This window comes from Quercus lobata, chromosome 5 (genome assembly GCF_001633185.2).
Source record: "Quercus lobata isolate SW786 chromosome 5, ValleyOak3.0 Primary Assembly, whole genome shotgun sequence".
Classification (NCBI taxonomy): domain Eukaryota; kingdom Viridiplantae; phylum Streptophyta; class Magnoliopsida; order Fagales; family Fagaceae; genus Quercus; species Quercus lobata.
The window spans coordinates 63493381-63510792 of record NC_044908.1 but is presented as its reverse complement, the minus strand read 5'-3'; the positions used below and the strand labels follow the sequence as shown (position 1 = coordinate 63510792).

Sequence of the window (17412 nt, the reverse complement as noted above, 5' to 3'; positions counted from 1 at the left end):
CCTTTCATTTTCAATTTAATAGCTAACGTGGATTTTCATACCTAGTACATCCCTACTCACCTTAGCACTTAATGTTGACACAACTATTAATAGCATCAAATGCTATTGGACATGGACTACTTTGCAATCCAGATCTCAGACCAACTCCTCTACCTCTCCATGGGTTGCATAGTATCAAACCTGACAATTGAATTTTTGGGTTGGAAAAATCTCATATATATATGAGATTTTTAGTGGATGGATCTTCCTTGCATGTCCTTTTTAGGGTTCCATGACCCAAAAGAGTGTCTGTTATAGCTGGAGTTTTGATCATAATTTTTATTTTAAATCTTCAGTCATTCGCAAAGATCCACTAAAAAAAAGAAAAGAAAAGAAAAAGATAGAATCTTTCTAGTTAGGTACTCTTGTGGTGAGTCTAGATTGGTCCATATGCAAATTCTTATTTTCCATGAAAAATATGATGTTGGAGGTATATCTTGTTATGTAATATGAATGTGACAGTTTGGAAATTTAAAAAAAAAAAAAAAAAAAGTATTATCATAATCCTACATAACATCTTGACCTTTCATTTTTTAATCATTTGATTATGACACCTCAAGAAGGCTAATAAATTAGAGGTTTACCATTAAGCATGACTCATGAGGATTTATTCTTTCTTGAAGATGATTATTGCTTGTATTTGTTTTACTTTCTTTGCATCGAACCCCTAGGTTTCCTGATGAAATTATTGGATTCAATAGCCCATGTAAATGTGAGGTTTTGAGTGGCCTTCCTCAATCGATAGCGGCATTCATTAACATAATTGGGTTTGGGCTTTGGAGGCACAAAGCAATGTGGTGCCGCCCATCAATGTAATTACGCTTGGGCTTAACTCAATAAAGCCCACACACAAAATAGTTGTAACATGGCTGATCCTCATAATTCTTTGAGTAGCTCATGCGATATTAGAACTAAAATTGAAAGTTGTATCAAATGTGAAAGCAATAAATCAAGCATATTATCACCATGTAGATCTTTAACATTGGATATTTCACAACCTATAAACAAAATATGAATAAAAAGAGATTAAGATGAAATCAATAAACTGGAAAGATTAGTCAAAAAACAGTTTTCCATTGACTAATTGATTGGGAATATACAATTTCATATTTTATCCCATTAAGACGAACCAATTTTAGGAAAATAAAACTCTTTTTCAAGTTTCATGCTATTTGACTACTAAAGCCACATACAAATGTTCGTTCTAAAATATTTTAAGGATTAATGCTCCTTAGTTTGATACTCTATCTATATGCTTAGCATAAATTAGAAAAACCATTTTTCTAAGGAGGTCTTACACTAAAATAACTATCAAGAAGCACCGTGACATATAGATTAAGAAATTCGGCCACAATTCTAATGCCTATCTAACGCATTCAAAGAGAAGAAAAAAAATGTTTGTCTATTTTGAAATGAGTAAATTTGATATTACCATGTTATCAATAATTTAAGAAGATACCAAATTGATAATATGTGACTTTTGTTTAAATGTTGATGACATAGTAAAATCCAATCAACTTAGTTTAAAATTGTGGAAATTTGATGGTAGAGTTATCCTAAGAAGTCTAGAAGGAGGAGAAAAAAGAAAGGTAAAGGAAGATTATGAGGGCCTATGATATTTTTGTTTGCACACAAAAATCCTGAAGTGGACTAGGATCAGAGGCCAAACCAAGAGAACAAGTTAAAGCGAGAAGTCCTAAAAACAAGAATTGGTATACAAACTCTTTTACAATATTTTTTAAAATTATTAATGTAGTGAGTTGTTATACTAATTAATGGTTATTGGTAAGCGAAGAATTGATGTTAGTGATGGCCTCAAATGAAAACTAGTAAAAATTAGTCATATCAATAGTTTGTGACTATAACATTATCGGTTGTTCATTTGCTCATTTACCTACCTTAGTAAGCTAAATAAAAAAAAAAAAAAATCTCAAACCACCATATTGATCAACGTCAGTTTTTCTTTTTGGGAAAGGGAGGCTTTCTGTAAAGTTTAAAACTTTGGATCTTGGACCGTCAAATTTGCATCAGTTTTAACAGTCCTTCCACCGACCTAAGACTAATTATCTTAGCCGGTACCATTAAAAGACACCACATCAATAAAAATATAAAACCATCCAGACTAAAATACAATTACACCCTTTTAAGTTTAATGAATTACATCATTTTAGTATTTTGTCATTTTAATCCTCAAAGTTTGTAGCTGAAATTCTCTTTAATCAAGTTTTAATCACGATTCGTTTGAAGCAGAGTAATAACCAATTATAGGTTTACTATGTATTACAATTGACAATTTTATAATCTTGTATTAGATAAACGACATTGCAAGAGGATAACTTTAATCCACAAAATAGTCAAGAACTATATATTTATAACAAAGACACCATCAATATACTGGCATCGTGTCATACAACTACCTAATCAATACAAACCCTCCATAAATTTTTCAAATTAAAGACAAAAAGCTTTGTCACCAAAACCCACCTCTTATACAAGGCCCACAAACCATACAGATCAACATGTCAATCTAACTTGACTGCTCGCTGACAAACATCATAATCACTCACTTAAAGTAAGCCAACAACATAATAGTTTCTGGCAAACTGAAATATTACAAGAATAGATCAAGCAGCAACCTCCTCTTCTTCCTCCTCATACTCCTCCTCTTCATCAGCAGTAGCATCCTGGTATTGCTGATACTCAGCTACCAGATCGTTCATGTTACTCTCAGCCTCAGTGAACTCCATCTCGTCCATTCCTTCACCGGTGTACCAATGCAAGAAAGCCTTGCGCCTGAACATAGCGGTAAACTGCTCACTAACCCTCCGGAACATCTCCTGGATTGAAGTTGAATTCCCAATGAATGTGGATGCCATCTTCAGACCCTTGGGTGGGATGTCACACACACTAGACTTAACATTGTTGGGTATCCACTCAACAAAGTAGGATGAGTTTTTGTTTTGGACATTGATCATCTGTTCATCAACTTCTTTGGTACTCATCTTACCGCGGAACATGGCAGAAGCAGTTAAGTAACGACCATGGCGTGGATCAGCAGCACACATCATGTTTTTGGCATCCCACATTTGCTGGGTCAATTCAGGCACTGTAAGGGCACGGTACTGCTGTGATCCTCTAGATGTTAAGGGTGCAAACCCAACCATAAAGAAATGGAGACGCGGGAATGGGATGAGATTGACTGCAAGTTTCCGAAGGTCAGAGTTAAGCTGTCCTGGGAACCGAAGACAGCATGTGACACCACTCATGGTAGCAGATATGAGGTGATTGAGATCACCAACTGTTATTGGACAACAGAACACAACAGAGTATATACAGGTCAAGGATCAGCCATGCTCTTATACATAAATCACAGTCATAAATGTTTTCTAATTATTGAAAAAAAAAAATGAATTTTTTCTAGTAATTGAAAAAACAATGATAAAGCAAACACAGGTCATCAAATGTTTCAGTCGTAAACAGAAAGAGTCCGTCATTGTAAGCAACAGATAGCTAGCTAGCTAGGAAGTAGGTAGGTAGGTAGGGAAAAAGATTAGTGACAACTAATCATAAAAGATTAATTAGTAATGAAAAGAAACTTACAAGACAACCTACTTCAAACTTAAGCATAATCTTTACCAATTACTGATAACCACTGTTTGTTTCTTTTTTGGGGTAAATAATTACTGATAACCACTGAAGATTAGTGATAACAATTGATCATAAAAGATTAACTAGTAATAATAGAAGCTTAAAAGCAACCTACTTAAAACTTGAGCATAACCTTCACCAATTAGAGATAAACAATGATATATATATATATATATATATATAAGTCTACAATATGTTTCAAAATCTAGAGAACTATACTTTGGACTCACAAGTAGGGGTGGCAAGCTTCAGAGTACGGAAGCAGATGTCGTAAAGGGCCTCATTGTCGAGGACCATGCATTCATCAGCATTCTCAACAAGCTGATGCACAGAAAGGGTGGCATTGTAAGGTTCGACAACCGTGTCGGACACCTTTGGTGAAGGAAAAACGGAAAATGTCAGCATCATGCGATCTGGGTACTCCTCCCGAATCTTTGAAATAAGAAGTGTTCCCATGCCAGAGCCTGTTCCTCCACCCAAAGAATGACAAACTTGAAATCCTGCATAAAAAGATGTAAATTTAGAATACTGCAATGGTATAGCATTATTAAGCCTTAGGTAAAAGAAAGAGATTTTTCACATGATTGACTGTAAAGGTAATTAAAAAGCATAACAAAGAACACCATGACATCTGATGGCAATATATAAGCAAGATTTACATTTCAAGCAATATATTTTCCTTACGTCCTTGAAACATAGAAGACAATAGCAATCCAGTTATCACAAAACATTTTTTGGAGTACTAGAACATCATGTTCACAGCATAAAAGAAGACAACAATCACATAATAGCAAAACTTTGTTCTTCGACAAGTTATATATTAAATAAATGTTTAAAAGAACGAGGCATTTACAATACGACTTTGTCAAGCAATAGAAGGTAGATACTATTAGAATATAATGCATTTCTTGTACCATATTATTAACACTACTAATTATCAACTAAAAAATCTAACAAGATATTGAAAAGAACCATGTTAAAATTATTTCCTCGATCATCCACGTTAAGAGGTTGGGCCTCAGAGCAATGGCAAGTGTCTTACACCAAAAGTGACAGGCCTCAAGTTCAAGGCCGGGGATCAGCCTCTCCAAGAAAATTGGAGGCAAGGCTATCTCATCGAAGTCTATAGCATACTAACTACCGATATATATATATATATATATATATATATATATTCATATTCCTTCAAACAACATTGCAAATTCTCAGGAACAGGACTATTCAGCAATTAAAAGTAAAGGGCCCCAGATAGAGGCCTTAAATCCATGAGAAAATACCACAGTTGAATCAAGTAAAACATTAAAATTGGATTCCTAATTCGAATCCCCCCCACATGAAAAGCCAAATCATCATAAAACGGACGCCATAAAATAATCTGTCATATCTATTTTTAAAAAAAGGTTTCCTAATGCTACCAATTAATTCAATAAAGAAATGAGAAACAAATCAAAACCATTTGAAAGAAAGGATAATACATTTCACAACAACCACAATGAAAGAAAGGAAATTTGATGAACAGACACCAAAACCGCAATTGGGTAATTGAGATACGAGAAAAAGACCAAAGCTTTATCAATCTAGAATCCAAAAACCACATGATCAGACCCGCGAAGCCATACAAACAAACAAACAAACAAAAACCCATAATTCAAATACTCCTACAAAACCCAAACCCAGATAAAAAAAAAAAAAAAACCAATAGCGTACCCTGCAAGCAATCGCAATTCTCAGCTTCTTTTCTCACAACATCGAGAACAGAATCAATAAGCTCGGCGCCTTCGGTGTAATGGCCCTTAGCCCAGTTGTTTCCGGCACCCGATTGGCCGAAAACGAAGTTATCGGGGCGGAAGATCTGGCCGAAGGGGCCGGATCGGACGGAGTCCATGGTGCCCGGCTCGAGATCCATGAGGACCGCACGCGGGACGAAGCGACCGCCGCTGGCCTCGTTGTAATAGACATTGATTCGCTCGAGCTGGAGCTCGGAGTCGCCGTTGTATTTTCCGGTGTGGTCAATGCCGTGCTCGTCGCAGATCACCTCCCAGAACTTGGCTCCGATCTGGTTGCCACACTGACCGCCCTGGATGTGTAGGATTTCTCTCATTGTTCCTCTTGTTGTTTTGGGAATTTGGACGTTGAAATTTGGAGAGAGAGAGAGAGAGAGTTGGAGAAATGGATTTGTGGTGCTTTTTGGTTGGAACTTGGGAATTGGGATATGGATGGTGGAGGAGGATAAAGACTTTTTTATTTTTAGAGGGAGTGTTTGGGGGCGTATAAATATGTGGTTTTTAGTTTGGGGTTCTTTTGGAAAATTTACAATTTTGCCACAATTTTATTAAGTGACAATCCATATGTAGTAAAAATAAAATAGTGAATTCATGATTTCACAATTTTATCATTCATGAGTCACATAACAAAATTGTGGAAAAATTGTAACACTAGGCTTACTTAGTTGATTAATCAATGGACCAATCTTGGAGGGAAGGAAAACTGACCAATCTCACCTCACAATTTTATTTTTTAATTTTTTAATTTAGGGATGCAGTCTTTTTTTTTTTTTTACTTGGTAAAAAAATAATTTCATAACATTTTTCATAATTAACAAGAGGCATATTATAAAAGTAATGGTGTTTTTTTTAAGAGATAAGCCAAGATATAAATTAGATTTTTTTTTTTTTTTTAAATAGGCAAGGATCAAATCATGAATGTTTTATTCGACGATAAAAAGTTTCTCAGTTGAACTAACTAGAAACTATATAAAAGTAATGTTTATGATTGTGTGGTAAAAGTAATGTTGTAATAATTATAATATGTCATCTCAATAAGTTGTGAACAAATTAGAAAATTGTTGCCTCTTGTTTTTATTTTTTCCTAATTTTGTGCTAAAACTTAAAATAGAAGATTTTTTATTATTTTTTTTAGAGGGAACTTAAAATAGGAGTTGAAGGTTGAAACTGAAACAAACTTGCCTGTCCCAAACTCCCAAGGGCCAAATTGGGTTGTGCCTTTCTATGGGCTGCACTGGGCGTGTTTTTTATTTTTTTTTAAGTCGAAAAACACATTTTGGTCCCTACATTTTCAGCCGATTTCTGTTTTAGTCCCTAAGTTTTTTTTTTTACCGCTTTTAGTTCCTCTCCTGAAAAACGCTTCCATTTTAGTCCCTGCCATTACATCAGAAACGGATATTGCAGACGTGACAAACGGCAAAGTTAAATAATAATAAACTAATGTCCACGTGGCCTAAATTAATAATAAAAAATATTTTTTAATGCCACATCAGCATCTAAATTAAAAAAATTAATTTATTAATTTTAACTAAATAAAAAAAATAAAAATAGAATTAAAAACTAAAAATCTTATGAATTGAGATCTAAGTGTGCCTTGAATAAGAACAACAAGAGCACAAACCCAGATCCAAGAACACAAACCCAGAAATTATTTAAAAAAAAAAAAACTAACCAAAGCCAGAAATTCCGATCTCAAAGCCAACCCACAACCACCAAAATAAAATCCACAACAACCCAGGCCAAGAAAATCAACCCACAGCCACAAACCCACTAATCACTATTTGGCTCAACTTTCTCATTAATTCATTTGAGAGAGAGATATTTATTTTTATTTTGTTATTCGATGATGATAATTCGCCTCTTCCCTCTTTCTCAGTTTTCTCTTCCTTCCTTGACTTTTACGTATTTAAGTTTTGTTAAAAAGGTAAAAGAATAAATTACACAAATCCACAAATCGTATTCTTTTGTTGTTTTTCGAGGCTCTCTTTTTTGTTGTTGTTGTTGGTTTTGGATCCTTAGGGATTTCTAGGGTTTTAAAAAGCGCTGTGGGCTGGTTGGTTGTGATCGATCTCGATTTTCTCGATCGTTGTTGTGTTCATCATCAATGGAGGCCGCTTTAAAAGAAGAGAACCAGAACCAGAACAATGAAGAAAACAACAACAACAATAACAACAAGAGCAATAGTAACGGGAAAATCAACAACAACAACAATTCCAGTCAAGGACAGAGCAAGCCGAAGCGTCAGATGAAGACTTCGTTTCAGCTTGAAACTCTCGAGAAAGCTTATTCGAGTGCGTACAAATTGTGAATTCTCTTTTCTTTTCTTTTTTTTGTGGTTTTCGATTTGTGAAATTTTGATAAATTTGATGATTTTTTTTTTGGGGGGGGGTTTTGTTTGATTCAGTGGAGACTTATCCATCGGAGGCGACGAGGGCCGACCTGGGTTGTGGCTATGGGTTGATTTTCTTGGCCTGGGTTGTTGTGGGTTTTATTTTGGTGGTTGTGGGTTGGCTTTGAGATTGGAATTTCTGGCTTTGATTAGTTTTTTTTTTTTTTAATAATTTCTGGGTTTGTGTTCTTGGATCTGGGTTTGTGTTCTTATTGTTCTTGTTCAAGACACACTTAGATCTCAATTCATAAGATTTTTAGTTTTTAATTTTTTTATTTAGTTAAAATTAATAAATTAATTTTTTTAATTTAGATGCTGATGTGGCATTAAAAAATATTTTTTATTATTAATTTAGGCCACGTGGACATTAGTTTATTATTATTTAACTTTACCGTTTGCCACGTCTGTAATATCCGTTTTTGATGTAACGGCAAGGACTAAAATGGAAGCGTTTTTCAGGAGAGGGAGTAAAAGCGGTAAAAAAAAAACTTAGGGACTAAAACGGAAATCGGCTAAAAATATAGGGACCAAAATGTGTTTTTCGCCTTTTTTAAAAGGATATACTAATAGTCTTTGGCTCTGGAGTTCCATATACAATAAAAAAAAAAAAATTTTGACTCCAAAAACATTACATAATGTGAATCAAAGAACTACAAAAATTAGGTCTATGGTGACTTTTACATGTAAAATTTGCACATAATCTTAAGGATTCATAAACATTGTTAGAATTCATGGAAATTCACGATCATGTGAAAAATACTAAAACAATGAATGCTCTCAATAAATCCATTGTTCCATCCCTTTTCAACATATGACCATATATACTTTCTCATCTATAAAATTGAGGAACAGTCTCATGCATAACTTAAATAAACATCTTTATATAATAAACATACAATATAGAAGTTCTCATCACAGACCTATAAAATACATACTTATACATTGAAAAGTATCGATCATAGATCACAATAGCACCGAGGTGTTTTACTGATAATGAGTAATGGTGCGATGTGCGAATTCGAGTAGCCTATTATTCATCATTTCACTAGAGGAAAATAAAAACTAATGGCCTGTTTGGATGGAAGTGAGAAAGAGGAGGAGTGAAGGAGAATAGAGTAAAGTTAACTAAAAATAAGCTAATTTTGTATTAGATCTATCCTACTCTACTGACTACTCTACTCTCCCTCCCTCTCTCTCAATTCAAATGGACCATAAGAGAGGTCTTATTGTTTCATCAACGAGAGGGAGAGAGAGAGATTTTATGATTTTTCTTTCATTTAGACATATGGTGGAAGAGGTGGAATACTTTGCTCGTTTTTGAAGAAATTATCAGGATCAACCATGGTCTTCACACGTACCAATCTGTCAAAATTTTCCTTGAAATACTTAGCCCCATAAACTTTAGCACTGCTAAGACTTTCATTACTATTTGGACTAGCATGACCAATATCAAGATCCCTGTAGTTAAGAAAAGCTTCCCTTGGGTCCTTTGACACGTACGAGGTCATGGCATTGTAGAATGTTCTTGTCATATTTATATAATGGTTGGAAACCACAGTCCCTTCTTCCACCCAGGTCACAAAGTAGAGTATTTGAAATATGTTTCCAGCCCTATGGGGGAATGGAGTTTCTGACTCTAAAATCTCACTCATTCTTCCCCCATAAGGGTTCCATTGCATCAATCCTCTAAACCCTATTTCAATCATCAACTTCCATATGGATTCCAAACCAGCCTTTGGAATGGTCTTTTTCACATAGTCAGACTTGGCTTTAAAGAAGATATCAGGCTCTGATGCCCTTTTGAGTAGAGCATCTATGGAAGTTCCATTAGGTAAGTCTGCCCAGAAAATGGTGCATTCTATCCAACTCATTTCAATGCAATCAGTTTGCAACAAACCCAATTCAGGAAATCTCTCATTCATCAGTGGGATAAGACTGTTACTTTGTCCCAAAAAGTGACCAACAAAAGAAACTTGGACTGTCTCCTTGCCCTTTTGACCTCCATTTACTACTTGTGCCACAGCCCTTGTGAAGATCTCATTAGGTAGTTTATGAGCAACCTGTTGCCAACGATAAACAACATCAGTCGCATTGTTCTCTAAGATCCATTTCTTATTAAATACAGTAACTTTGGCTGGAACAGGAACCAACTTGATCTTCCACGAAAGAATGACTCCGAAACTTGCTCCACCACCTCCTCTAATGGCCCAAAATACATCTTCTCCCATGGACTCTCTGTTAAGAATTGTACCATTAACAATCACTAACTTTGCATCAATGATGTTATCCACAGAAAGGCCATATTTTCGCATCAGGTTCCCATACCCACCTCCAGAAAAGTGCCCACCAGTGCCAACACCAACACACACACCAGCCGGGAAGGCATGGACATTGCTTTTCTCAGATATTCTATAGTAAAGCTCACCAAGAGTAGCACCAGCTTGAACCCATGCAGTACTTTTTGACATATCAATGTCTATAGAACGGAGATTGAACATGTCAAGGACAACAAATGGAACTTGTGATACGTATGAAAGGCCCTCATAATCATGGCCTCTGGTTCGGATTCTAACTTGCAGGCCACATTGTTTTGCACAAATTAAAGTGGATTGGATGTGGAATTCATGCTTGGCAGAGACAATAGCGAAAGGTTTTGGGGTGGCAGATGTTGAAAACCTGCGGTTTCTTATGTAAGAGTGTAAAACTGAGAGAAAGGAGGAATTATTAGAGGTGTAGAAAACTTCAGAGATTGGGTATAAAGGTGAAGAATGGCTGGAAAGGCACGGGAAAAAGTTGTTAAAAACTGGGTTTGGGATAGCACATGATAATGAGAGCATAAGGATAGCTAAACCTAGAAGTAAGATAGGGCTTGTGGCTTTCATTTTGTATTGTTTGGAATTTCTTAATATGAAGATTCTCTGTCCTGGGATGTATTTATAAGGGTGAATTTGAAAAGCCGGATAATTAAATGTTAACAAAGTTTAACTACAAGTAATTTAGATAATTCTTTGTTTTTTGTTTTCCTTTTAATTTAGATTTGAAAAACTGAAGGTTGAACTTTCAGTATTGTTCTTGAAAATTTAAAAATAGAACAATTAATAAGATTATATACATTGTAAAGCAATATAGTAAGAAATGAAAGGCACCTATACCTACTAGATGAAGATGATGAGTGACTAGTAGGCCACTCTTCTACAATCTTCCAGCATTGTTTTTATCTAAACCTCTACACATTGATGGTTCAATGGTACTGGGGGTCCCACATACATGACATGCCAACTCCCAATAAAACTCTCTTGAGCCAGTACAGACAACTTTTTACAGAAAATAAAACATAAGATATATGCTGGCATCAACTCTCTTCAACAACTTTCTCTCAGCAAGCAAACAATAATAATAATAATAATAATAATAATAATAATTCTATCACATATACAAGGTAAAACAAAATTAGTAAAATCCTTAGTGCTATTGTTTTTTGGAGAAAGCAAGTCCCAACCCTGTGTTTGAGCAAAGAATTTAATTTATCCTTGCCAAATTTTTTTTTTTTTAAAGTTTATTATGTACAAATTCTTATTATGTATATAAAGTATAAAAAGTACTGAAAACCCAATTCAAAATGAAATTTAAAAATAACTCCCATTTATCTTACTTTGTATAATGTGTTTTCTTTAATTAAAAATATATAATACATACAATACGTTTCTCATATTAAACTTTACAAGAATACTTCAACTTCACTAAACTTTAATACTCTTAATAACAATATAATTGTTTATTATAATTTTTTAGTTCCATGTTTTACCATCTTTCTATTATAATCTTGATTTTTTTCTTTGATTTAATTGATTTTTCTATCATTTGAATTGTTGGATCTTAATACTGAGAAAAATAAAAATATAATCGGTTTTCTTTTTTAAAGATAGTATAATCGGTTTCTTTCTTTCATGTCATCTACATCACTACATGTCATATAGATTAGATCAACGCATTATTTCCAGCACAATAAATATGAGACAATTCGCATGAAATAAAAATGTTTTTATCAAATGGTAAAAAAATCAATAAATAAAGCATGTGAAAAAGATAATGTAACATGAAACAAAAAAACCTTTATTTTAAGGAATCACTCAATAACATGACTTCATCCATCATGATCACGTAAATGTAATGTCCTTACGTGAAGACAATAAGGACAGAGACTACTTGAGCCATATTCATATCACCATAGACATTGATAGCTTGGATTGTATTGGATGGACCAAAACACTATTTTTTAGAAATAGTTTTAACTTATAACGTCTGTTTTATAGGCGAAGTTGGGGGTTAAAGAGGCTATGACCCTCCTAACTTTTTCAATTTTTATATATAGTATTCAAATCTTAAAAAAGTACAAATTATTGAAAAATATAATTATTGGCACTCCTCAAATTTTAAAATATAGGCCTTTAACTTTTCAATCCTTTTGAATTAGTCCAAAACTCAAGTTTTATACATTGTGCAATCATTTGAATTTCGAATAGCTCCTAAATAATATTTTTATATTTAGCTCGGTCCGGAAATTTTTTTTGGCTTCACCACTACTTCTGTGAATGATTGCTCTTTACTCCAAAGTACTTAGTTTTGTAGATTTTGTGCTCAAAAAGGCTAGGCTCCCTAATGAAATTGTTGGATTCAATTGCATGTTGCTTCGAAAAAAGGAAAAAGCCTATGTAAATATCTACGTGGCCTTCCTCCATTGGTTTGTTTATTGGACCAGAACTCCAGAAGAACTCAATATGATGTACTAGAAAATTCTCGGTCCTTAAGACTTCCAACGCCCGGTAGTGGCTTTCATTATCCTCACTGGGTTAGGTTTGGAGCCACAATGCCATGGGGTGCCGCCCATTAATGAGTGGCCAATAGAAGAAGAAGAAAAAAGAGACTAAACAAAGAGATAAAAAAAAAAAAAAATCCTAAAAATACTACAAATTTTATTATATTATTTTGTTTGTTCCTTTTTCTTAATCCATATAAACTAGGTAAAAGAAACTAATTTTTATCCATATAAAAAGTAGGGATGGCAATTTAGATCCGACCCGTGGATACCTAGCCCGATCTGACCCTAATGGGCTGGATTTTACCCGGCTCGATAAATAATAGGGTCGAGTATGGGTTTTAAAAAAAAACCCGAAACGGGTCCAGGTCGGGTTCAGGTTTTATTAAAAAAAAAAACCCGAAACCCGACCCGGTTAAGACCCAGTTATATTATATATAAAATTACTAAATTACCCTCATATATATATATATATAGTTAAAACCCTAAACTCTCAATTCCTCTCCTCATTTCAGCCTTTCACGCCTCTCATCTCTTCAACTCTCTCAGTCACTGCCTCTCATCTCTCAGCGATCTCACACGCACGGCCACAAGCCGTATGTATAGCGTGATGAACATCATGAACTCATTAGACAAGAGCTAGCGGGACTCCCATTTCTGACAGATGGAAGTACCGATACCAGAAGAGCTAACCATCCTTGCCATTCTGACAGATTTAAGAAGGGAAGGAGGCAGTTTCATCCTCGCCGTTCCCGTTTCTCTCAAGTCTCAACTCCGTTTCGTCCTTCCCGTCGCCGATCTCGCACTGTCTCCATTTTTTTTTTCTTTTTTCTAATTTTTTTTCTGGGTTCAGTTCGCCTCAATCATGTGAATTTGTGTTTGTGTTTGTGTTTATGATTTCTGAAAGGGAAAAATGAAAATAATAGATCTGAAATTTGTGTTTGGATTGTGATTTTGAAAGGGAAAATGTAGATCTGAAATCTGTGTTTGGGATTTCTTTGTTTGTGTTTGTGATTGTGATTGTGATTGTGTTTGGATTTGTGTTTGTGTTTGAATTTGAAAATTTTTTTTTTTGGTTGGGCCACGAATTGGGCCCAATCCTTTAACGGGGCCCGTGGGGTCCGAGAAAAAAACCCGCTTAGTTAACGGGCCAGGTCTGGGCCATGAATCTTGGCCCGCAGGTCGGGTTCGGATATAGAAAAACCCGACCCAAACCCGACCCGTTGCCATTCCTAAAAAAAAGGAGTATCAATAAAGGGGCTTTGGTTTGTCCATGCAAAGGGAAGTCCCCACTCCTCTTTACACGACATGAAAATTTAGTGACTTTGTAACTATATTACAGTGAGACACTTTTCATTCATTCAATTCTCATGTTGTTTTTCAAAAATTAAAAATGAAACTCTGCCAGGTTTATCTTTTTAATAAGTATTATATATATATATATATATATTAATTGTTTGTTGTTAATGTTATATATAATTATTTATAAATAAAAAATTATAATGAAAATCAAGGATTCAAGCCCACACGTTATTTCAGATTGATTGGGCAATTTGGGCTACATTTTTCTTAGTTGTACATACTACATACCAGAGCTTATAGTTGACTTTATGGTAGTGTGTACAATTAGGTATTTTTACTCTTTTTTTCGTCTTCTTATATTAGATTTTATGTACTATGTTAACCAAAAAAAAAGTATTTATACTATGTACTTAGGAAATAAAAAGTATTTGTATTATGCTTAAAAATATTACTTTAATTTATGTTATTTAGGTTTTGGAGAGTTAAATAAGTAAATTTTTTAATATTTATCATTTTCTATTAAATTAAATTTCATGCATGACCTTGGCATTTGATTCTATATACAAAACTAATCTTGAATTTGCTAGTGTTAATTCACTGAGTAATGTATTAATTTTTTTTTTTTCATTTATGCATATTGAGACTGTTAGATACTTCTATTGTTAAGTGAAGTTTCAAAGTCAAGTCACGTTGCCATTTACTTGAAAATTTATTATATTCTAATCATTATAATTTTATAATATAGATAACATTTATTTTGAGAATACATGTGACCAAAATGAGAGTCTATAGCCAACTCCAAAAAAAATTTGTGACTAAAACTTTGTTGTTGTTTTTGTTGTTATTGTCGAAGATAACTTTTCTTTTCTTTGTAAATATGTTTTTAATTATAAATTTCTACTATAAAACATGCATTTGGATATGAAAAACTTAAAAAGAAATAAATAAAAAAAATTTAATTGAGTCCCCAAAAGGATCATTGGATAAATTTGTTATTAGCCATGAACAATATATAATAGAAAATTTAGATATGAATCTCACAAATAGGCAACCAAAAAAAAAAAAAAAAGTTGAAAATTCTTGTTGAAGCTGTATATTAGTGTCTTAGTCAAACTTATATTTTACTATTTTCCTTTTATTTTAATGTATTAATTTAATTTTTTATGTAATGTATATAATACTCTTATATATGGTTTCATATGCAGGTTGAAGAACTACAAATGTATACGCTAATTGAAGGGTTTTTTTTTTTTTTTTTGCTAGTAGTTTTTGCTTCTAAAAGTAAGAGTTCAGCTGGTTAGTGAAAGGTTGAAAATTCTTGTTGAAGCTGAAACGTTGATGGAAATAAAGATCAAATAACTAAGAATTGAACTAGAATTACATTAGAATAAGAATCCAAGTTAGCTAGAATTACAAACAAAACTAGAGAAACAAAGACAAACTCTTTTGTCTAATCCTAAAACTATGATAAAATTTCATTAAAAACTAATTCTTCTCTTATTTATAATTTATAAATACTAGGAAAGAAACTAATAGTCAATTTATATAAACTATATTTTCTATCCTCCAACTTTTCTTTTCAACCATATAAAAGAGTTTTCTACCCTCCCATTTTTCAACATCTTCAATCAAATGCACACGAGGGAAAACTAAGATTATGTTTGGTAACCGTTTTTGTTTTCTATTTTCAAAATTTTGTTTTTAAGAATATAAAGAAAAAACAATTTTCTTGTATTTTTGAAATAAAAAACATGTTTGGTTAGTTGAAATTAAAAAGATAGCTTTTTGAAGACAAAAATAGAAAATACTAAAATATGTTGTTACTCGGATTTGAACTCTAATACTAACTCATTAAATGAAATAAATTCATTAAATTAAATATGTGTTTTTATTAATTTTTGAAAATTAGAAACTGAAAATAGCTATTTGCATGTTTTCAGATTCCTTTACAAATTGAGTTTTGAGAACAATTTTTATTTTCTGTCCATTTGAGGTTGCCAAACAAGTTTTTTAGTCTCAAAAATAGAAAATTATTTTTGGAAACAGAAAAATAAGAAAAAAAACAATTACCAAATATACCCTAAATCTTTTTTATCCGCCCACTTTTCTATCATTTCACTAATTTTTTTTATCTTCCCACTTTAATTTCCACTCCTTTAACAAAATAGACACTAACTAATTTTTATTGTCTTATGTTTAGGTTGGCTATTAAACAACATACGTCAATCTGAAAAAAAAGACAACACATGGCAAATCTAAGACGTTAAAACATATGGTTGGTTGTCTGTCCAAACTCCTAAGAATAAAGGGTATTTCTATCTGGCCTAAATATGGAGGTGGCTGGTTGACTAGCCTGAGAGTAGAGGGTGGCTGCATCAAGGTTGCTTAAATGAATCTCCACCTACAAAATGGCATTGTAACATTAGCATGGTACAGTGAAAGGCTGTAAATTTTTTTACGTAGAAGATAAACGTTGCTTAGACAAGCTTCACAAACAAAATGCACGACATTCGTACATTTCATTTAATTAAGGGGAAAACTTGTTATATGCTTTTGTGCATTCACACTAGTGTGTTATAGTCTTATAGATAATGCTCTTCATTAATTGTGTGTTAACCTTAGGTACAAAATCTCCTCAATGCATAAAATGACCAAAAATATCCACGAAGCCTCTAAAGTGATTAAAATATTCTGAAATCTCTAAAATAACCAAAAATACACTGAAACCTCTAAATGAGCTAAATATACCCAAACCTCTAAAATTACCCGAATTCCCTTGAAATCTCTAAATGACCAAAATATCCAAAAATCTCTAAAATGACCAAAATACTCATTGACTTCCAAAATTACCAAAATACCCCTAAAAACTTCTAAATGACAAAAAAATAACCCAAAACTTTTGGTTATTTCAAAGGTTTTGGGTGTTTTAGGCTAGGCCAATTTAAAAGTTTAGATGTATTTTAGTCATTTTATCAATTTTGGGGTATTATGGTAATTTTAGAGATTTCGAGATTTTTTGCTCATTCTAGAGAATTTGAGGGCGTTTTGGTCATTTGAGTCATTATGGGGTTATTTCAGTCATTTTATAGGTTTCAAGCTATATTTGGTCATTTTACAAGTTTCAAGGGCATTTTAGAAGTTTCAAGTCTATTTTGGTCATTCTAGTGATTTTTATGGGTATTTTGATCATTTTAGAGGTCTCATATTGGTTTCGGAAGTGTTTTCTTCATTTTAGAGGTTTTAGAAGTATTTTGCTCATTTCGGAGGTTTCGAGGGTATTTTGGTCATTCTAGTATTTTTCATCATTTTAGAGGTTTTAGGGATATTTTGATCATTCTAATGGTTTCGAGAGTATTTTGGTTATTTTAGAGGTTTTGAGGGTTTTTTTTGGGGGGGGGGGGTCATTTTAGAGGCTTTAAGGTATTTTTGTCATT

General features: G+C 33.3%; 2 protein-coding genes across 2 annotated transcripts; both read right to left on the bottom strand.

The window, feature by feature from the left end:
- Positions 1–2376: 2376 nt before the first annotated feature.
- LOC115989726 (tubulin beta chain) lies at positions 2377–5973 on the bottom strand. The gene is made up of 3 exons (XM_031113559.1): positions 5395–5973; positions 3918–4187; positions 2377–3337 (listed from the first exon to the last, which is right to left on the bottom strand). The coding sequence occupies exons 1-3, from the start codon at positions 5786–5788 to the stop codon at positions 2664–2666; spliced, it is 1338 nt and encodes a 445-aa protein (XP_030969419.1). The 5' UTR covers positions 5789–5973; the 3' UTR covers positions 2377–2663.
- Positions 5974–9137: 3164 nt separating this feature from the next.
- On the bottom strand, positions 9138–10742 carry LOC115988354 (berberine bridge enzyme-like 4). Its single transcript, XM_031111885.1, has one exon. It carries the CDS (start codon positions 10740–10742, stop codon positions 9138–9140), a length of 1605 nt encoding a protein of 534 aa, XP_030967745.1.
- Positions 10743–17412: the final 6670 nt, after the last annotated feature.

Bases quoted from the DNA above. Each gene is read 5' to 3' on its own strand.
- LOC115989726 (XM_031113559.1), bottom strand. From the start codon at position 5,788: ATGAGAGAAATCCTACACATCCAGGGCGGTCAGTGTGGCAACCAGATC. The intron at 4,188-5,394 runs GTACGCTATTGG...CTTTTTATGCAG, and splicing joins GAATTGCGATTGCTTGCAGG to GATTTCAAGTTTGTCATTCT. The intron at 3,338-3,917 runs GTGAGTCCAAAG...GTCCAATAACAG, and splicing joins GAAGCTTGCCACCCCTACTT to TTGGTGATCTCAATCACCTC.
- LOC115988354 (XM_031111885.1), bottom strand. From the start codon at position 10,742: ATGAAAGCCACAAGCCCTATCTTACTTCTAGGTTTAGCTATCCTTATG.